We start from the raw sequence: 23,173 nt of genomic DNA on the forward strand, positions 1-23,173 counted from the left end.
TTCTCATTTTCATTGAGCTCCCATTAACTGCTCCTTGCTTTCAAATTCATGGCCATTTGTTTCTTTAATGGATGTTACTGTTTGGCTTAGACTGAAGTTTGGCTGAAGGACTTCCCAACAATGAGGTAGAGATGACTGCACTGGACACTGATTCTGTAATGCAATCTGCAGCATAAATGACCTGTATCTTGGAAGATGAGCTGGTGCCTTGGTAAAGTGGAAGACTGTATTTTAAAACATTTCCAAGATGAGGGTGTTGCAGAATATTTGATCCCAGTGTGATCCCTTAGATTGTGAACTGTAAAAACCTGAGCTTTGTTTAGTGTGGTTGCTCCCTAACACAAACCTTAATTCCAAGAACTTTCTGTTTATTGTAAACAGGTGATTTTGTTGGTGTTCCATCAGCCCTAGAACATACCTTTAATTCAAAAGCTCCCTGTACACAGGATTTAGTAATGTTAACCCTAGGTCAAGAGGCAAAGCAAGAAACCAGCTGACAGGGATTAAAGAGTAAGTGGAACTTTCAGCTGAAATGTATTTAAGACAGAGTGTAAAACTGGAAGGAGTTTTAGCATGGTAGCTTTTGGGCTTTTGGAGCTCTGAGCTAGAAAGGCTTTCACCTTGGGTTTCTTTGGTCTATCCCTCCTGAGATGTCATCTGAGCTGGTGAGCTTTTGGGGCTTTTTACTCTTGGAGTTGAGGTAAGTAGGATGGTGAGATGGGTGCTTTTTCTGCCTCTCTGCGCCATCAGGTTTTAAAATAGAATAATTGGGATTTTCATTCTTTTATAAGAACGCTAGGGTTCTGTGTGCCCATAGGGTTTAGGCCAAAGCTAGAATGCCCCTGCTATCTGCATCATTTGATCTTTGATCCACTGGTAGAGGAGCTACTACTGTCCTGATACTCAGCTGTATTGTTCAAGCTAATGAGGGACTCTGGGTAGGCCTAGCAGTCAGGAGCAATAGTGGGAGGTAGTTTATGGGTTTGTTCTGGGATTTTCCTCTGATGTAGCTCTAAAGAGCTGTGAGTGAGACCAGAGGCCTTGTCACGCTGAGTGTGGGGCCATTGTCCCCAGGCCAGGCAGAATATGTCTGCTGAGCTATCACAGCCTGATCTCCTTTGACTGAGATGGACTGTGGTTCAGACTGTGGTTCTGTTGTTCTCCATGTGGTGACATGGGCAGAGACTCCTGGACTCTGACCCTTCCTGAGTGTTGATTGTCCAGGGAGGAGGGGACCCTGCAGCCTGGGAAGTAGAAAGCTGTGGTGCTTATAATATCAATATCTAGTGTGCACACACAGGCATTGCTTGTGGTGTGCAGTAGATAGAAAGATTGGAAAAATAAAGGTCTCATTTCTAGAAATGATGAATGTTGTATTCTACACATGGTTTTGTGTAACAAATGTTACAAATAGTTTTGAAACTGGCAGAAGAGCTCGTGGTGATCATCCTTCAGCAATACTTGATTACTTTTTTAAATTTTTCTTAAATCTTGCATCTACCACCAGGCACAATGGCATGCTTTAGAGAAATGCAATTCCAGGGTAGAAAATGAATTTCTGAGATGGAGAATTTGTTCAGGTGTGCCTGGTTTTAGATAAGTGGATAGGGCAGATTCCACATCTTGTGACATAATCCACACAGCAGGAAACATATTAAATTATTCTCCAACTTTGTTTTGGGTGTGACTGTTGGCAAGGGCTGGGATGTGCCTGAACCCACAAGGGGACATGAGGGACTGAAAGCCATAGCTCATCTTTTTTATCACCTCCACTTTTTAAGAGACATCCAGAACAAAAGGACTCTCTGGAAAGGAGATTAGGAGTAGCTGCAGGGTCAGAAATATAACAATTTAGATATACTTTGAGTTTGTCTTGTAGGAGTTGTGAAATCTGTGTTTAATTAATTTGTATTAAATTAAAAAAAGCAAAGGTATCTCTGATCCAGTGTACATTTTTCCTGTTAGAGTTTCCTTAGGTCTTTTCATGTAAAATTTGCTATATTTTAGGCTTATGTTTTTGGATTTTTTCTACCACAAATACTGTACATATTCTTGATTGTTGAAGTTTGTGGTGAGTACAGAAGTCACATCATGCCAGAAGATTATGAGATTAGTGGCAATAGAATCTTCATTTATTTTTCTGTTTTCCTCTGTTTCTTACCAGGTGGCTTTTCTGATATTAGAGTTAGAGATTTTGTATTGTCCTTTAGCAAGCACATAAAGACAATTTGCACTTATGTCTGTAGAAGGCCGAAGAGAGAACATTGAGGTGAGTGATACCACTTGACCAGTTACTCCTTTTCTTTGGGCATATTCTATTGGTGGTCTGTCCTTTTATTTCAGAAGTTTCATATGGTGGTCCAGTGGTATCCATATTCTTTAGTTGGATGTTTTTATTCTCCTGAAAAGATTACATCAAAACCCTGCCCCATACTTAATTCTGGGGTGAGGATAGTTCCTTTTCAGGCACATTATATATTTTATAGGGCAAAGTGGTTTTTGGAAGTAGAAAAAATATAATCTCTCAATTTAAGTTAAAAAAATCTTTGAAAGTTTACAAATATACCTTCAAGTATATTTATTTCTAGATAACAAAGGGCATTTGCTTTGATTTTCAGCTTGCCTTTTACAAGTAGCTTTTAAATGAAATCAATGTAAATCCTATGTGCCTGCCTGTGACTCCCAGGTGGTATGTAGAAGGCATGTGCCTCCCAACTGCTGGCATTAAGGCTATGAACCACCAGCATCCTGTTATTGTAACTCTTGAGTTTAGAAAACAACTAATCAATAGATAACTGCTTGTCTCTGCTGGGATTAAAGGCACTGTCTATCACCACACTGCTCAAAAATTTTATATTCACTCCAAATTATTCCAACTCAAACAAGTTTATACCTTTGAATTTACTTAAAACATTGAAACCTCTTAAATGTTTTTAATATGAAACAACAAAAGTATCCTTTTTTTATTTAAGAAGAAAACTTTAGTCTTTATTAAGTTAGTTTGGACTGAATGACCACACTGTCTGATGAACAGATGATGAACAGTTACCTCTGCTTATTCAGGAGATCTCTACTATTCAAATTTAATCATTATCAATTTTGATAGGATCCACCTTTCCTTTCCTGTTTTACCAGTGAAGACACGGTTCAGTAATTTCTCACTGTCTCCTCCTTTTAATTATGTTTACTTATTTTTATTCTAGAGTATTTAGGTGTGCTGTTAATTTGCTACTAAGAGATCTTTCTGATTATTTTTTCTGAATGTACTTAGTGCTATGAACTGTCTTCTGGTCAACAATTCCATTGTGTACTATGAGTTTTGATATGTTGTGTGTTCATTTCATTGACTTCTAGAAAGTATTTAATTTCTTTATTTCAGTTTTGATCCATTTTTTTAATTCGGTAGAGAGTTGTTCAGTTTCTATAAGTTTGTAAGCTTTCTATTGTTTTTGTTATTGGTGATGTGCTGCTTTAAACCTTTGTGGTCTGATAGGATGCAGGAGGTTATTGCAAGTTTCTTATATCTTTTGAGACTTCCACTGTTCATGTAGATCATTAATTTTGGAGAACAATATATGAGTTGCTGAGAAGAGGGAACAATGTTTTCTGCTCAGGTGGATGTTCTGTAAACATCATTTGGGTATATTAGGTTTTTGATGTTAGTTAGCTGGAGCATTTCTCTGTTTAGTTTGGTCAGGAGGACCTGTCCATTGGTGAGAGTGATATATTGAAGTCTTCCCCTATTGGTTTATGAGGGCCAAGATGTGATGCAAGCTGCAGAAGTGTTTCTTTTATAACTTGGGTGCTCTTAGGTTGAGGGCATAGATGTTAAGTATTGAAATGTTATATTATTGCTGGATGTTTTATTTTAATATGTCATGTCTTTTGCCATCTTTTGATTAGTTTTTTTTGAAAACTGTTTCGTTACATATTAAAATTGCTATACAAGCTTGATACACTAGTCCATTTATTTAGACTATCTTTTTCCAACCCTTTACCTTGAGATAATGTCTATCTTGATGTGAAGCTGTGTTTGTTGTATTTAGAAGAAGGGTGGATTCTATTTTATCATCAATTTTGTGAGTCTGTCTCTTTTTATTGGTGAATTTGGGTTGATGTTATTAAGAGATATCATTGAACAGTGATTGTTATTTTTGTGGTGGTGGTGGTTTTAGCACCGTGAGTGGGGTTGTATTTATAGATACATATTATTTAAAATTGACCTTTTTATGGAATATCTTATTTTCTCCATTTAGTGATTGAAAGTTTCTGGGCATAGTTAGTAATTTGTATTGGCTTCTGCAGTTTTTTAGAGTCAGAAGCACTCTGTCTAAGCCCTTCAACTTCTAGCATTTTTATTGAGAATACAGGATTAATTCCAATAGATCTGCCTTTTTTGATTTTTGGTTGTTTTTTTGTTTGTTTGTTTGTTTTGGTTTGACTGATTGGTTGGTTAGTTTGGTTTGTTTGTTTGTTTTCAGTTGCAGCTTTTCATATTCTTTCTTCGTTCTGTATATTTAGAGTTTTCATTATTCTCTGGTAAGAGGACTTTCTTTTCTGGTCCAGGATCTTTGGTATTTGTATGCTTCTTGTGCCTTGATAGACATCTCCTTCAGGTTAAGAAATTTTTCTTGTATGACTTTGTTAAAAATGTCTTCTGGACCTTTGATCTCATCCTTCTTCTTCTAATCTGATTATCAGCATGTTGTGTGTTGTCATAATGTCCCAGAGTTCCTGGACGTTTCCTTAAAGTTTATATGTAGACAGGCTGGTTTTGAACTTACAGCTCTAAGTCCAATCGAGTGTTGGGCTTAAATGTAGGCCAACATGCCTGGCATCAACATCACCATCATTGGCTGCTGAGCATGGAATATATGGATTTAGGTATTTATTTTGTTTTGTTTTGTATATGTAAGCATAGGTTATTGTGTTGATCTTCATCAACATCTTGCATTTGAAATTTGGCAGGGACTATATTTAATTTCTTAGGATGGCATTTATTCATGAAACTAACACTATTAGAGCTTTCTGAGTCATTGAATAGTGGGTTTGTGATGCTCTTTTTACCTGCTGTATTTGTTTTTTTTGTTTTATTCACATTTCATTTATTTTTTAATTTAAATTTAATTTATTCTCTGACATGAACTCAAGTCTTTGATTACCTCCTTCTAAGTGTTGCAGCCTTGCGATGCCACAAAGAAAGATGATGCAGCTATCCTTGATGAGACTTGATAAGCTAGAAGGGAAGGAGTTCCTCCTCAATTGGGAGACTAGAGAAAGGGCATAGGGGGAGAAGAAGGAGGGTGGGTGGGACTGGGAAGAGATGAGAGAGGGGGATATGGCAAAGATACAAAGTGAACACATTGTAATAAATAAATAAATTAAATTAAATATAATTTATTCACTTAACATCCCAATTGTAATCCCCTCCTTTGTCTCTTCCTAGTCTCACCCTCCATTCTTCTTTCCCCTTTATCCCATTTCCTATATCTCAGATACAGAAAGCCCTCCTCTCCTACCATCTGAACCCAGCCTATCAAGTCTCACTAGGACTGCCTGCATCCTTTTCCTCTGTGGCATAGCAATGCCCCCTCCACCAAGTGGAAGTGATCAAATATCAGACAACACAGTCCAGATCAGATCAGGCAACTTCTTCCCTTTCTATGGATCCCACATGTAGACTGAGATGCCTATCAGCTACATCTGAGCAGCAGTCTGGTTCCTCTTCATGAATGGTCTTTGGTGGGTGCATCAATCTCTCCAAGTCCCCATGGGCCCAGATTTGTTGTCCTTGTTGGTCTTGTTATGGAGGTCCTGCCAGCTCTGGGTCTTTCTATCCCCCCATGCTTTCCTATGATTCCCTCTGCTCTACACAAAGTTTGGCTGTGAGTCTTAGCATCTGCTTTGATCCCCTGCTGGGTAGAACCTTTCAGAGGACATGTATGTTAGGCTCTCATTCTGTTCCCTCTCCGCAGTCACTTCTGATGTTGATTCTATTTTCCCTTTTGAATAAGAATTGACCTTCCTCCATAGGATCCTCTTTTTATTTAGCTCCTTTAGGCCTGTGGATTGTAGTATGTTTATCCTGTATTATGGCTATTATCCACTTACCATGCATGTCTTTCTGGTTTTGGAATAACTCACTTAGGATGACCATTTCTAGTTCTGTCCACTTGCCTGAAAATTTCATGGTTTCCTTTTTTTTTAAATACCTGAGTAACATTCCATTGTGTAAATGTACCACAATTTCTGTAAAGCAATTGTTCAGTTGAGAGACATGTAGGTTGTTTCCTGATTCTGGCTATTATGAATATAGATGCTATGAACATAGTTGAGCAAATATCTTTGTTGAATGGTAGAGCATCTTTTTGATATATGCCCAGGAATGGTATAGCAGGGTCTTGAAGTAACACTATTTCCAATTGTCTGAGAAAGCATCAGATTGATTTCTAAAGTGGTTGTATAAGTTTGCACACCCACCAGCAATGGAGGAGTGTTCTTCTTTCTCCACGTTCTCACTAGCTTGCTATTAAATTCAGGTTTTGACCTTAGCCATGATGGGTTTAAGATGGAATGTCATTTGCATTTCCATGATGACTACAGATATTGAGCATTTAATGTCCACCATTTGATATTCCTCTGTGGAGAAATCTCTGTATAGTTCTGTACCCCAGTTTTAAATTGGATTATTTGGATTATTGGAGTTTAATTTCTTCAGCACTTTATATATATTGTTTATTAGCTCTTTCAGTTGTATATGGGGTTGGTGAAGATCTTTTGCCAGGCTGTAGGTGGCCATTTTATTCTATTGACAGAGTTCTTTGCTTCATAGAAGCTTTTTATTTCATGAGATCCTATTCATTAATTCTTCATCTTAAAGCCAGTGTTCTTGGTGTTCTGTTGAGGAATTTATCATCTATGCCAATGAGATCAAAACTCTTTCCCACTTTTTCTTCTAACAGATTTAGTGTATCTGGTTTTATGTTGAGTTCATTGAACAACTTGGACTGTAGTTTGATGCAGGGTGATAAATATGGATCTATTTTCATTTTTCTACATGTAGACTTTCAGTTAGACCAGCACCATTTGTTGAAGATGCTGTCCTTTTTCCATTGCATGGTTTTGGCTTCTTTGTCAAAAAGCAAGTGTCTATAGGTGTGTGGGATTATTTATGGGTCTTCATTTCAATTCCATTCATCCACCATTCTGTTTTTATTTCAGTACTGTGCAGTTTTTTATTACTATTGATTTAGAGTAGAGCTTGAGATCAGGGATGGTGATACCTACTGAAGATCTGCTATAGTACAGTACTGTTTTAGTTTTCCGGCTTTTTTATTTTTCCATATGAAGCTGAGATTTTTTTTTCAAATTCCTTAAGGAATTGTGTTGATATTTTGATGGGAATATCATTTAATCTATAGATTGTTTTTGGTATGATAGCAATTTTTACTATGTTGATCCTACTGACCTATCAGCATGAAAAATATTTATATCTTCTGGTATCTTTTTCAATTTATTTTTTCAGAGGCGTAAAGTTTTTTTTTTTTTTTTCATGCAGGTTTTTCACTTGCTTGTTGAGGATAACTCCAAGATACATTATGTTATTTTTTTTCCTGCCTATTGTGAAGGGTGTTTTTCTCCTAATTCTCAGTCCATTTGTCTTTTGCATCCAGGAGTGCTACTGATTTTTTTTAGTTAACTTTATATCCAACCACTTTGATAAAGTGTTTTTCAACTGTAGGAGTTCCCTACAGTAGAATATTTGGGGTCACTTTTATATACTGTCATATATGTGAATAGCAATACTTTGACTTCTTCCTTATCAATTTGTATCCCCTTGATCTCCTTTAGTTGTCTTATTGCCCTAGATAGGACTTTGAGTACTGTACTGAAGAGATTTGGAGAGACTGTGTGGTCTTGTCTTGTCCCTGAGTTCTGTGGAATTGATTTAACTTTCTTTTCATTTAGTTTGATGTTAGCTATAGGATTGCTGTAGATTGTCTTTACTATTTTTAGATTTGTGCCTCTGTCCCCAGTCTCTCCAAGACTTTAAGCAAGAATAACTTCTGGATATTGTCAAATGTTTTTTCAGCATCTAAGGAAATGATCCTTTTTTTTTCAATGTGTTTATATGACGGATTAAGATTCCCTATATTGAACTATCCCTGCATGGCTGGGATTAAGCCTATTTGGTAATGGTAGATGATATCTTTGACATGTTCTTGGATTTGGTTTGCAATTATTTTATTGAGTATTTTTGCATCATTGTTCATAAAAGAGATTGGTCTGAAGTTCTCTTTCTTTTTGGGAGTCTTTGAGGATTTATCAAGGTGAGTGTGGTCTTACAAAAAGAGTTTGGTCATGTTGCGTCCATTTCTATTTTATGGAATAATTTCAAGAATATCGATATTGACTTTTCATTGATGGTCTTGTAGAATTCTGCTTTGAAATCATCTCGCTCTTGGCTTTTTTTGGTTGCAAGTATTTAGATGGATGCTTCTATTCCCTTAGGCAGTAAAAGACTATTTAATATCTTTACCCGATTTTGATTCAACTTTGGTAAGTGGAATCTAACAAGAGAATTGTATATTTCATTTAGATTTTTAAATTATGCGGCATATAGGTTTTTGACATAAGATCTAATGTTTCTTTGGATTTTCTCAGTGTCTGTTATCTCTCTCTCTTCCTTTCAGACTGTTGATTTGGATAGTGTCTTTCTGCCATTTACTTAGTTTGACTAAGAGTTTGTCTATGTATTTGATTTTCTCAAAGAACTAGCTCTTGGTTTTGTTGATTCTTTGAATTATTCTCTTTGTTTCTAATTTATTGATTTCAGCCCTGAGTTTGGTTAGTCTTAGTAGTCTACTCCTGTTGAGTGTGTCTGCTACTTTTTTCTAGGGCTTTCACGTGTGCCATTCAGTTGCTTGTATGGGATGTCTCCAATAGCTTATGAAGGCCTTTAGTGCTATTAAAACTCCTCTTAGGACTGCTTTCATTGCAGTTTGGGTATGATGTACCTTCATTTCCATTGAATTGTAGGAAGTTCTTTCTTTATTTCTTCCCTGACCTAGATTTCATTCAGTAGGGAGTTGTTCAGTTCCCACGTGTGTGTAGGCTTTTTGTTATTTCTGTTATTGTTGAGGCCCATCTTTAGTCCATCATAGTCTGATAGGATACAAAATATTATTTCAATCTTATTGTATATGTTGAGACCTGGTTTGTGACCTACTGTATGTTCAGTTTTGGAGAAGGGTCCATGAGGTGCTGAAAGAAGATAGATTCTTTTCTGTTTGGGTTAAAAGAATCTCTAGATACCTGTTAGGTTCATTTGATTCATGACCTCCATTTGTGTCATTATCTCTCAGTTTAAGTCCTTTTCTACTGCTCTGTCCCTTGATGATAGTGACATATTGACCTCTCCCACTATTAATGTACAGTGATTGATATGTTCTTTAAGTTTTAATAATGTTTCTTTTACAAATGTGGGTGTCCTTGTATTTGGGGCATTGTTGCTCAGAATACAGATGCCATCTTGGTGGAATTTTCCTTTGATGAGTATGAAGTATCCTCCCTCATTTCTATTTATTTATTTATTTATTTTTATTTAGGAACAATAACTGATATCAGGCAATATTTTCAAAGTTTGAAAGTATGTGTAACAGCATATTTTTTTTAAAATCTTTCAATATTTTATTGTATTCTTTTTAATTTTTTTATTAATAACGGTTTATTCACTTCGTATCCACCCTGTACCTCCCTCCTTCCTCCCCTCCCAATCCCACCCTCCATCTTTCCCACCCCTATCCCTTTCCCAGTCCACTGATAAAGGAGGTCCTCCTCCCCTTCACTCTGATCCTAGTCTATCAGGTCTCATTAGGAGTGGCTGCATTGTCTTCTTCTGTGGCCTGGCAAGGCTGATCTCCCCTCAATGGGAGGTGATCAAAGAGCAGGCCAATGAGTTCCTGTCAGAGACAGTCCCTGTCCCCATTACTATGAAGCACACTTGGATACTGAACTTCCATAGGCTACCTTTTGTGCAGGGGTTTCAGGCCATCTCCATGAGTGGTTCTTGGCTGGTGTATCAGTTTCAAAAAAGACCCCTGTGCCCAGAATTTTTGGAACTGTTACTGTCCTTGTGGAGCTCCTGTCCTCTCCAGGTTTACTATCTCCCAGTTCTTCCATAAGATTCCCTGCACTCTGCCCAAAGTTTGGCTGAGTCCCAGCATCTGCCTTGACACCCTGCAGGGTAGAGCCTTTCAAAGGCCCTTTGTGGTAGGCTCAGATGGATGTCCTGTCCCTGTATTCTTCCTCATCTGATGTCTATCCTCTTTCCCTTTTTGCATGGGGTTTGAGCATCTTAGCCAGCATAATCCTTCCTGCTTAACGTCCTTAGGTGTACAGATTTTAGTATCTTTATCCTATATTTTATATCCTATATCCACTTATGAGTGAGTATATACCCTGTGAGTCTTTCTGCTTCTGGGATACCTCACTCAGGATGATTTTTTCCATTTCCCAACATTTACCTGCAAATTTCATATTTTCCTTGTTTTTCAATGCTGAATAATATTCCATCATATAGATATCCCACAATTTCTGTATTCATTCCTCAACTGAGGGTCATCTGTGCTGTTTCCAGCTTCTGGCTATTACAAATAAAGCTATTACAAACATAGTTGAGCAGATGTCCTTGTTGTATACTTGAGCGCCTTTTGGATATATGCTTAGAAGTGGTATAGCTGGATCTTGAGGAGGTGCTATTCCTAATTGTCTGAGAAAGTGCCAGGTTGATTTGTAAAGTGGTTGTATAAGTTTACATTCCCACCAGCAATGAAGGAGGGTTCCCCTTTCTCCAAATCCTATTCAGCATGAGTTGTTACTTGAGTTATTTGTCTTGATGGTTGTAAGGTGAAATCTCAGGGTGGTTTTGGTTTGCATTTCCCTGATGACTAAGAATATTGAAATTTTCTTTAAGTGTTTCTCTGCCATTCTATATGGCTCTATTGAGAATTTTCTGTTTTGCTTTGTACCCCATTTTTTAGTTTGGGTTACTTGATTTGTTGCTGTTTAACTTCTTGAATTCTTTATAGATACTGGATATTAACCCTCTGTCAGATATAGGGTTGGTGAAGATCCTTTCCCAATCTGTAGGCAGTCGTTTTGTTTTGACAACAGTATCCTTTGACTTATAGAAGTTTTTCAGTTTCATGAGGTCCCATTTATTGATTGTTGCTCTTAGAGCCTGTACTGTTGGTGTTCTGTTCAGGAAGTTGTAGCCTGTGCCAATGAGTTCAAGGTTCTTCCTCACTTTTTCTTCTAACAGGGTTAGTATGTTTGGTTTTATACTGAGGTCTTTGATCCACCTGAACTTTAGTTTTGTGCAGAGTGATAAATATGGATTCATTTGCATTTTCCTACATGTAGACATCTAGTTAGACCAGCACCATTTGTTGAAGATGCTATCTGTTTTCCATTGTATGGTTTTGGTATCTTTGTCAAAAATCAGGAGTCCATAGTGTGTGGGTGCATTTCTGGAATTTCTATCCGATTCCATTGATCCACTAGTTGATGTCTATGTAAGTACCATGCAGTTTTTATTACTGTTGCTCTATAGTACAGTTTGAAATCAGGGATGGATATACCTCCAGAAGATCTTTTATTATGGAAGATTGTTTTAGCAATTCTGGGTTTCTTGTTATTCCATATGAAGTTGGCAATTTTTCTTTTAAGTTCTGTAAAGAATTGTGTTGGTAATTTGATGGGAATTGCATTAAATCTGTACATTGCGTTTGGTAAGAGGACCATTTTCACTACGTTAATCCTGCCAAGCCATGAGCATGAGAAATCTTTCCACCTTCTGATATCTTCTTCTATTTCTTTCTTCAGAGACTTGAAATTTTTTCATACAAGTCTTTGACTTGCTTGGTTAGGGTCACACCAAGGTACTTTATGTTCTTTTTGACTATTGTGAAGGGTGTTGTTTACCTAATTTCTTTCTCAGCACTTTTGTCTTTTCTATATAGGTGGACTACTTATTTTTTGAGTTGATTTTGTATCCAGCCACTTTGCTGAAAGTGTTTGTCAGCTTTAGGAGCTCCCTGGCAGAATTTTTGGGGTCACTCAGGTATACTATCATATCATCTGCAAATAGGGATATTTTGACTTCTTCCTTTCCCATTTGTATCCCCTTGATCTTCTTTAATTGTCTTACTGCTCTAGCAAGGACTTCGAGAACTATGTTGAAATGATATGGAGAGAGTGGGTAGCCTTGCCTTGTCCCTGAATTCAGTGGGATTGCTTTAAGTTTCTTTCTGTTTAGCTTGATGTTGGCTATAGGCTTGCTGTATATTGCCTTTACTATGTTTGGGTATGTGCCCTGTATCCCTGATCTCTCCAATACTTTAAACATGAATCGATGTTGGATTTTTTCAAATGCTTTTTCAGCAACTAAGGAGATTATCATGTGTTTATTTTTCTTTCAATTTGTTAATGTGGTGGATCATATCAATGGATTTCCATATATTGAGCCACCCCTGTATAGCTGGCATAAAGCCTACTTGGTTGTACTGGATGATATCTTTGATGTGTTCTTGTATTGGGTTTGCAAAGTATTTTGTTGAGTATTTTTGCATCAATGTTCATAAGGGAGATTTGCCTGAAATTGTCTTTATGCTGGGGTATCCAAGGCTGCTTGTTCCTGAATAACTGGGTTCTGGATATGCCATATTGGTCTATATTTTGATGGTTGAGCTTTTACGCTGGCCTCTACCCTTTGGGCTATCTTAGGTGTTGGGTGTTTGTTTCTGGTACTTCCTGGAATCCTGTGGTGGGTCGAATCCCCTTGGCAGGAAGATGATTTTTTCCAAAGGAGGTCTCCTCAGCTTTTTGGATATGGTCACTGAATGGCAGGTGTTTTTTAATAATTTCCACAGCTCACCTCAGACATACAGACCTGAGCAATAATTTTGGCCTTTGTTAGTAAAGGAGGCTATCCTCTCACCCAGAGAAATTCTGGAGACAGCTGCCCTGCTGCTGGGTTTCTTTCTGTAAATTTAATGAGCTGCTACTGTAACCTGAGTGCCCCATGGTTTGGTTAGTTTAGTTAGGGATGACTGGTTGTCCCTTGGAGCAGTTGATCTCAGGGAACCCAGGCTTCTGTAGGTCTGAATTTGGAGCTCTGTGCCCCAGTACCCAAGTGGTAATCAGTGGCAGGTGTGCGCCACTCTCATGTGTGCAGCAGGAGTCTAGAGTCTGGAGCCTGTGGATAACTGAAACTTTTCTGGAGCTAGGTGTCCTGAGGTAGGGCCAGATATTTCCCCCACCTTTGGGCTTTCTCCCAACAGAAAGACCCAGTCTGTACTGTTCAGGGGCTGTAGAGTGCATAGGCGCTTGCGAATGGTGGCTCCAAGATGGTGACTGGACAGAAACCTGGAAAATTTTTCCGATAATATTCCCATATGTGGTCATGGTGGTTGTGGTGGTACTGGTGGTGGGAGGGTCAGCTGGGTGCTCTAATCTGGGACCTACTCTTTCCCTCCCTGTGGGGTTTTCTTTCTACAGGGAAACCCATCCTTTAGTGCCCTGGGGTACACAGTTCTGTCTGTGATGGAGAGTTGGTTGTGTGGGTCTGGCAGCTGAAGTCCCACTCAGGGCTGGCTGCTGTGCACCTGCAAGTCTACAGGACCTTTTCCATGGATAGACTAGATGGCATTCAGTCAGTCCCACTTGCTTCCTTCCCTGTTGGTTTTTCTTGAGAGTGGGACTCCCAGTCTCTGGTGCTCTGGAGCACACAGTTCAGACTGGGAAGGTGATCAGGACACTTCTTGGGTCTATTTCCTTGAAAACCTTATTCCTGCCAAAACAGCCCAGGAAATTTTCCAGGGATTAGCTGGGTGCTCTGAGGTTGAACCCAATTGTTTTTCTCATCATTGGCTTTCTTATCACCTGGTAAACACAGTCAATGTTGTTTAGGGACCAACTGTTCCAACTATTTGTCACTGTGCAGTCTCTGTTACCCCGCTGATCAGTATGCAATCAGCCCTGCAATCTGGAATCTGTTTTTAATTTTAACTGAATATGAGTATTTTGATTGTAGTCATGAATATGAACCTCTTGTGTGCCTGATCGTCACAGTAGTCCAAAGATGTGTTCAGAACTCATGAACTTATAACAATTGATAATAGTGGGTCCCAGTTAAACACTGACATTTCATACCAATTATTTGCAAGAGCAGCAAGAGCTCCTCACTGCTGAGCCATCTCTCCTGCCTTATGTTGCTTACATATATCATCATTTACATTGCTAATATTGTCATCTTTGTATTTTTAGCTATTTAAACATGCATTCCTTTTAGTAAGATCTTATTAAAGTTACAGTTTAAGCTAGGACATTGTAGATTTCTGGAAATTGAATACACAACTGGAGTGAATGTATAATTTCTTGTAGAAGCTTCAGTAAACACCTCTCAGTTCTTTCCATCTTTTATGTTTGTTTTATTGAATTAAAGGGGAGACTCTGTCTTACTATATAGGTCTGGCTGTCCTAGAACTCTTTGTATAGATCATGCTGGCATCCAATTCAATAAGATATACCTGTGTCTGCCTCCTGAGTGATGGAATTAAAGGCATGACAGACTATACCAGCTTGTCCATCATTTTTTTGTAGTTAGTAACTGTTCATAAATTTCTCTGATGTGTACTTAGTACTGTTCATCTGTTAATTTCTCTCTGTGTGTCTCTGTCTCTCTCTTTCTATTTTGCTCTCTTCTCTCTGTTTGTCTTTGTCCACATTAATTGCCATGACTATTCCAAACCTCTATCCTATTCAGATATGACACAGTTAAACTTTGTTATTCTGTTTTCCTCTAAAATGACTTAGTGATAACATTCACACTTATTTTTTAATAGAAAAGTTTTAATCTTCATTTTAAACTATAGACGATACATGATTTAGAAAGGAAAATATACAAAACAATGATCAAAGAATAATCATGTGTTCTATGCCTTTTCTTTTGTCTGAGAACTCAGAAATATGATGTTATCAGCTATGATTATTGTTGCTTGCCACTCACATTATTTTTATCCATCTATTCACTGTAGTACAATTTCCCTTCCACAAATATATGAGCCCCCATTTTCATATACTCGTATGCCAAATATCTGATCCCTGGTCAAAACATGATATCCAGTGCCATGTTGTCTTTGACTGACACCACCCATCTGATCACTGTCACCCGATAGTCACATCTCATTTGTTGCTAGATAAGATATGATGACTGTGTTTTTTCCTTCCACCTGTCTCATGACAGGGTCCTGACCTACTTGCCCAAGTAACTAAAGATGATTCATACATCACTCAAGAACCCAACTAATGTCTAATTCATATTCATGCTTTACAAACTAATGAAACGCCTTTAACAAAGGTTTCCAAAGCATGCCTTTGGTTTTCCTTACAATCTAAACTTTAAGCTTTTTCTTCTCCCCTTGTTCACCTGATGCACAGCACCCAACTATCTAACACTAGCACTTCTGTGTCAGAAAATAAATGGAAGCAGCACTAGAATTATATAATTCTATTGCCAATGAAGTATAAATTTATATTGTTGCTACCCTTTCTGTTGTACAAATGCATGGCATATTTTAGAATTCAGTGACCTTCAATGATGTGCATGTGAAATTCAGCCAAGAAGAGTGGGCTTTGCTGGAACCATCACAGAAACAACTCTACAATGATGTGATGCTAGAGACCTGTAAAAACCTCACTGCTATAGGTAAGACAGCAAATTTTCTTTCACTTTTAAAATAAGGAGACAAGTCTTACTTTGTTATTGATCCTTTTCTATGATTCCAATTTAGAATGAGGAGGAATGAGGTGAATAAATCAGGCATGGTTCTAAGGGTCATAGAAGATAGTGATTTAAGTTTTGCTTTAATAATAATATGAGATTTCAATTAATATATATTTTCTGGTACTCTATTTTAGGCTACAATTGGGAAGACCATACCATTGAAGAACATTTTCAAAGTTCTACAAGTAATAAAAGGTAACTTTATGTGCACACTGATATAGATATGAATCTTAAGAAATTTTAATGTGTCCTGGAAGTTTGTTTTTTATTTGTTTGTTTGTTGGCTGCTTTTTATTTTCTGTTTTTGAAATAGTTTTTTTTTTTCTGTGTATTGTGGCTTGACTTAGACTTGCTTGTTAGAACAATGTGATCTCAAAATCACACAGATCTGCCTGCTTCTGCCTCCACAAATGCTGGGATTAAAGGAATATACCAGCACACCTGGCTGTGTCCTGGAGGTTTTAAAGAAAAGCAACAGTGTAAAAAGAGCAGTGTTTTAAGTGTACTGATGATCATTAAAAGCTCACAATTCCACGTACCTCAATGTCAGGTATCTCATTTGTATTTGCAAGGCACTCCCCTAAGATAGAAGAAAATAAAATAATGTTGTAACAGAAAATACCATTGAAATCATATAGACATTACAGCTACTGAGTTAAACTGCCAATCTGTTTAGTCTCATTCTATCTACTCAGATATTGTAAGAGGTATACACATTGAATAGGTGATCAGTATGTTTCAAAACCTTCTAATGAGCAGATATTTCATAGTACAACCAGTGTTACACATATTCATGTAGTAACACTGTAAAGTTTAGTGAAAGGAGCAGCTTATGAGAGTCAAGAATATAATTGTGGAGAAACCTTAATCCCTATAAGACATGTCTATGATGAACAAAAAAAAAAAAAAACGTGTTAATTCAATGTGGGAATCTTTTATTATTCTTGTAATTTAAATTGGTATATCATATGTCACAATGTTTATAAGACACATGAGCATAGAGATATTGAAAGAAGCAGTGTACCTGTGTTTCTCCAAGAATAATTAATTTTGTAGAAGTCCCCACTTTGAGTAGATTTTCTGAATGTGATAAAAGGTAACAGTTAATTGGTTTTGCAACTTCACTGAGAATTCATCAGCAAAATCATACTGCTGAAAATACCTATGAATACTAGAAATTTGGAACTTCTTCTGCTTGTCCTGGCTCACTTTGTAAATGAAGTGTCATTCATACCGTACAAAAATTTGTGAATGGGATTGCTTTGGTAAAGCTCTAAATTATTACAATACTCTTCATATACATGAGAAAACCTCTTATAGAAAAATGATGCTATAAAAGTGAACCACATAATAAATGCTCTTACCATCACAGAGATCTTCAAAAATACCCATAATGAAGGGGAATGCCATGAATGAAAATAAAATAATAAAAGTTTAAGATTTGATTCTTCTTTATCATTAGACCAAATTATAAAATTGATTCATATAGGTAAATATATTTACTAGTGTAATCAAATGACTGTGGTCAATATTTCACATGTAGCCAATTATCTTTGCAGGCATGAAAGCAGTCGTACTGGAGAGAAACCTTTTAAACGCACTCTATGTGGTAAATCCTTCCACCATACCACTGTTCTCATAAGCCATGAAAGAACACACACTGGAGAGGAGCCTTACAAATGTAATCAATGTGGTAAAGCCTTTAAAAAAAACAGTCAGCTCATACGGCATAAAAGAAAACATACTGGAGAGAAACCTTATGAATGTAACCAGTGTGGTAAAGCCTTTGCACAAAACAGTCATCTCATAAGCCATAAAAGAACACACACTGGCGAGAAACCTTATGAATGTAATGAGTGTGGCAAAGCCTTTGCACAAAACAGTAATCTCATAAGCCATAAAAGTACACACACTGGAAAGAAACCTTATGAGTGTAACCAGTGTGGTAAAGCCTTTGCAGAAAACAGTACTCTCATAAGCCATGAAAGAACACACACTGGAGAGAAACCTTATGAATGTAATGAGTGTGGTAAAGCCTTTGCAGAAAACAGTACTCTCTTAAGCCATAAAAGAACACACACTGGAGAGAAACCTTATGAATGTAACCAGAGTGGTAACGGGTTTGCAGAAAACAGTCATCTCATAAGCCATAAAAGAACACACACTGGAGAGAAACCTTATGAATTTAACCAGTGTGGTAAAGCCTTTGCACGAAACAATCATCTCTTAAGTCATAAAAGAACACACACTGGAGAGAAACCTTATGAATGTAACCAGTGTGGTAAAGCCTTCGCACATAACAGTACTCTCATACGGCATAAAAGAACACACAGGGCAGTTCAGAGTCCAATTGGGTTACATAGTAATGTGAAGAGGGACTGCCTCTGACATAATCTGATTGGCCTGCTCTTTGATCACCTCCCTCTGGGAGGGGGAGCAGCCTTACCAGGCCACAGTAGAGGACAATGCAGCCACTTTTGATGTGAACTGACAGACTAAGATCAGAAAGGAGAGGAGAACCTCCCCTATTAGTGGACTTGGGGAGTGGCATGCAAGCAGAGGGAGGAGGGAGGGTGGGATTGGGATGGGAGGAGGGAGGGGCTTATGGGGGGATGCAGAATGAATAGTGTAATTGAGGAAAATTTAAGAAAAAAGGGAAAAAAGTAATTTAATAACCTTAAATGACTTTCAAAATTGGAGGAAAACATGGAGTTAGTCAATTGGCATGGAGCACGTCTCGCCCCTGGGGGCAATGGTCTCCTGAACCTACTCAGACCTCGGACACCACCACTGCTAGTTCTAGAACTGACGCAGGATGTTCCAACGAGGGGTTAAGGCTTCTCATAATATTTCCTATAAGCCCACACCTGTTTGTCTATATCCCCCATTTTTATTCATTATTAGCCAGATAGAGCCAAGTAATTGTGGTAATGATACTTGCTTTTTTGCCCAATGCTGGAATGCTAGTAAAGTTAGGTATGCCCTGGTTACTCGCATGCCTCACTGGGTGCCTATGCCCATTGATGCCCCTCACGCTATGACTCTCTTCAGACAGAAAAGTGATCTTGGAACTACAGCCACCATTGTTACTACCATCTCATTGACGGCTGTTGGAGCTACCACCAGGGCATTAGCCATGAGTCATACTGGGCAGACTGCTCAAACCCTGAATAATCATTTAGCCAATGTAGCTCATGCCTTAGTTGTACATAAAGGAATTAATGCTCAACTAAAAGGAAGCTTGATGGTGTTCAATCAGAGGATTGACCTCTTGCAGGAGCAAATTGATACCCTATGGCAAATCGCTCAACCTGGCTGTCAATGAAAGTATGCTGGACTTTGTGTCACTAGCATACAACATGAGAATTTTTCCTGCGCTGCAAATCTGTCTAAACAATTGTCGAGCTATATTTTAGGTAATTGGACTGGAGAATTCGATACTACGATGGAGCAGTTGAGAGTGGCCATTGTCACAGTAAATTCTACCAGAGTGGACGCAGGACTAGCCAGAGGATTATCAACATGGATTGCTGCAGCCATGAATCATCTGAAGGAATGGGCGGGCATGGAGTGTTAGCATGCCTACTGGTGTTGGTCTCCTTGGTTTGCCTGTGGTATATATGCAAGATTAGAGTCTCACAACAGTGTGATGCAGCCATGATCATTCAGGCCTTTACAGCCATTGAAGCAGGACATTCTCCCCAAGCATGGTTGGATACCATAAAAAGCTAAAATGATACACTCAGGATGCGAGGCTAAGCACTGCACTCAGGGTCAGCCGCTTTGGACCCAGAGAAGAGCATGTCTGATTGCATGCGGGTTGATGCCCCAGGTCCCGCCTCTGAGAAAAAGGTATCGGACGGTCTGATGCTCTTTGGGTGGATGACACCTAAATGAACATCTGTACAAAGTCCCAATTTATTTCTAATATCAGAGATCAGACCTCTACTCTTGCCTGATGCGTCTAAAACAAAAAGGGGGAACTGTAGAGAGCTGCGGAATGCTATGCCTTAAAGATGGAGCTGGTTTCCGCCTCCCACCTTCCCGATGGTGAGTGCTCTCTGTCACGAACAACTCCACATTTGGCCAAGGCCGAGGATCTGGCTTGCTTCCATGTATGTGGACCTATCTGCATTGCCCCCGTGGCACGCCTGGGTTGGCTACCCAGAGGCTATTTAAGCTGTGGGCTGGCTTTCCCCGGGGTCCGAGGATTGTTCAATGTTCCTGAATAAACTGCATTGAAAAAAAAAAAAAAAGAACACACACTGGAGAGAAGCCTTACAAATGTAACCAGTGTGGCAAAGCCTTTGCAGTAAACAGTACTCTCTTAAGCCATAAAAGAACACACACTGGAGAGAAACCTTATAAATGTAACCAGTGTTGTAAAGCCTTTGCACAAAACAGTCATCTCATAAGCCATAAAAGAACACATACTGGAAAGAAACCTTATGAATATACCCAATATGATAAAGCCTTTGCACAGCTGTCTCAGGAAACATGAAAAAACGCACAGTGGAGAGAAGCCTGTTGAGGATAATTAGTGTGATAAAACCTTTGCATATAACAGTCATCTCCTAAGACAACAACACATTTTGGAGGGAAACCATATGAATTAACTGTGTGGCAAAGCCTTTGTACATAACATCTCCTCATACATAAAAGAAAACATACTGGAAAGAAGCTATCTGACTTTAACCAATGTGAAAAAACTTTTGCACTTCAGAATCATCCTCACACTCATGAAAGAAATCCTAATGGACAGTGCTTTTAACATGGTGAAACCATTCCATATTTGTAGAATCTTTATCATCATGAAAGGATTCATACTGGAGAGAACTTTTGAATGTGTTAAAATGGTGAAGCCTTGCACAAATCTAGAGTCATCATCATCATAAAAGTATCCTTACTGGAGAGGAAGTATTTGACTATAAGCAATATGGAAAGGCCTTTGTGTTCTTTGGTCTACTGAGATCCAACAGTACTGAAAAACTAACTCAATGGAAATGATTTCCCTTTTGTGAAGGGGAAGGGGAAAGGGAATAGGGGCAATAGGAATGGAGGGTAGTAATGGGGGAGAGAAGGGAGTGGGACTACATTTGGAATTTAAAGCAAATAAACTTATTTTTTAAAAAGAATACAATGAATGGTGAATGTCAATTACATGCAAAAGTATTATAAAATGTGATTATGGAAGACTTATTGATAAATCTAATTGTCAACATTTACTGTTTTCAGTTGCCTCACTTTAGACAAGAAAAGTTCAGTCCAGTGGATGAATATGTAGGGAATGGTGAACTAACACCACCCAGGAAGTTCTCTGAGAGTAATATAACAGTGGTAGCCTGTAGAAGTTTCTTTGTGTATACATATATATTGTTCCAGGGGTTCTATTGAAAACCATCACAAGCCAGACTGAATTTTGAGATGTGAAGGAGGAGGCTTTCTCTTCCATGTATGACCCTGCTGCTGGCCTAGTTGTGTAACCATGTAAGGGTGAGTTTTCTGTGCCTGACTTCAACTGGGGAGTGTCTTTAGACATAGATGCTACTAGCCAAATTTTATAGATGGCTTTTGACACTGATCCCTGCTAACTCTCTCCTCCTTTTAAATATAGGATGATTAGGATCTGTGCTCTTGTTCATATGATAGGAATGTGCTATTTAATGCAAATCAAGCATTCTTGAAGTACCTAGTTTTGAACGATTATATACACCTCTCCATGGAGCATCCCAATCATTTCCCAAGGGGTATATAGCCTCTCTTTTCTGGAATTCAATTTGAACTTATTTCCTGAGGTGGTTCCTCTAGACAGAAGGAGAAGCAAGTTCTTTGAAATGCTTGTGATCAAATGTTTTAGACTTCATAGCATTTCATATTTCACATGTTTCTGGATGTGAGGTGGTCAATTAAACATTGTCTTGTGAGTGGGACTCTGTAAAATGAGTTATACTTAGTGTTAATTTCACAGTAAGGTTGCAGGCAAGCTTCAGGATATGGAGTCTTCTGACGTGAGGAGAGTGGCCTATGGAGAAGTAATAAGAGCAGAAATATTACTTCCTTGTTTTAACAGCTGAGTAGTATTGTGATAAGACATGGGTGGATGGCAGAGGAGGGAAACTCACCTTTTGAGTGGACTAGGGGAAGAGAATAGAGGGAAGAGAAAGGATGTGATCAGTAGGAGTTGAGGGAGGGGCCTTCAGTCAGGATATATAATGAATAAACTGTGAAAAAATTAAAAATAATTAATAAAAGAAAAAAGAATTAGAAAAACAAAACCAGAGAGCAAAAATTTGAGTTCAGTCTGGGTAACTGACCTTGCTCAAAAAAAAAAGATATAAAGAAAGAAAAGATTAAGCATCTTACCATGGTCTTCCTTCTTGATTACCTTCCCTAGGTCTACAGATTTTAGTATGAGCATCCTATATTATATGTCTAATATCCACTTATATGTAAGTATGTACCATGTGTGTCTTTTTGCTTCTGAGATACCTTACTCAGGATGATAATTTCTAGATCTCACCATTTGCCAGCAAATTTCATGATTTCTTTGCTTTTAATTACTGTGTTGTATAGCATTGTGTAAATGTACCGCAATTTCTGTATCCATTCCTCAACTGAGGGACATCTGGCTTGTTTCCAGCTTCTGGCTATTACAAAGAAAGCTGCTATGAACATGGTTGAGCAAGTATCCTTGTTGAATACTTGAGCATTTTTTGGATATATGTCTAGGAGTGGTATAGCTGGATATTGAGGTAGCACTATTCCTAATTGTCTGAGAATGTAACAGGAGTCTATCACAGAGGTCCACTGAAAGACTATACCCAGCAGGGTATCAAAACATATGCTGAGATTCATAGCCAAATATTTTGCAGAGTGCAGGGAATGTTATGAAAGAAAGGGGAGATAGAAATATCTGGATGGAACAGAAGCTCCACAAAGAGAACAACAGAATCAAAAGGTCTGGGCACAGGAGTCTTTTTGAGACTGATACGCTAAACAAGGACCATGCATGGAGATAAATTAGAACCCCTACACAGAAATAGTCCAATGCATCTCTGTATCCAAGAGGGTTCCCAATAATAGTACTAGGGACCATCTCTGACATGAACTCATGGGCTAGTTCTTGGATCAGCTCCACCTGAGTGGGGAACTATCCTTCCAGTCCACAGAGAAAGACAAAGAAGCCAGTCCTGATGAGACCTGATTGACTATAGTCAGATGGAAGGGGAGGAAGTCCTCCCCTATCACTGGACTGGGGGAGAGACATAGGATAAGAAGAAGGAGTGAGGGTGAGATTGAGAGGGGATGGTGGAGGGGCTACTGCTG

General features: G+C 38.4%; 1 protein-coding gene across 1 annotated transcript in view; it reads left to right on the plus strand.

Annotated features, from left to right (window-relative positions):
* The window catches only part of LOC132650792 (zinc finger protein 431-like), a gene marked incomplete at its 3' end in the record, with an annotated part of 459,955 nt that extends 441,822 nt beyond the window's left edge, over positions 1-18,133 (plus strand). Inside the window, exon 6 of the mRNA XM_060376109.1 lies at positions 17,491-18,133. Within this exon, the coding sequence (XP_060232092.1) occupies positions 17,491-18,133 (643 nt within the window). The remainder of the gene's footprint in view (positions 1-17,490) is intronic.
* Positions 18,134-23,173: the final 5,040 nt, after the last annotated feature.

This window comes from Meriones unguiculatus (genome assembly GCF_030254825.1).
Source record: "Meriones unguiculatus strain TT.TT164.6M chromosome 13 unlocalized genomic scaffold, Bangor_MerUng_6.1 Chr13_unordered_Scaffold_33, whole genome shotgun sequence".
In the NCBI taxonomy this organism is placed as follows: Eukaryota; Metazoa; Chordata; class Mammalia; order Rodentia; family Muridae; genus Meriones; species Meriones unguiculatus.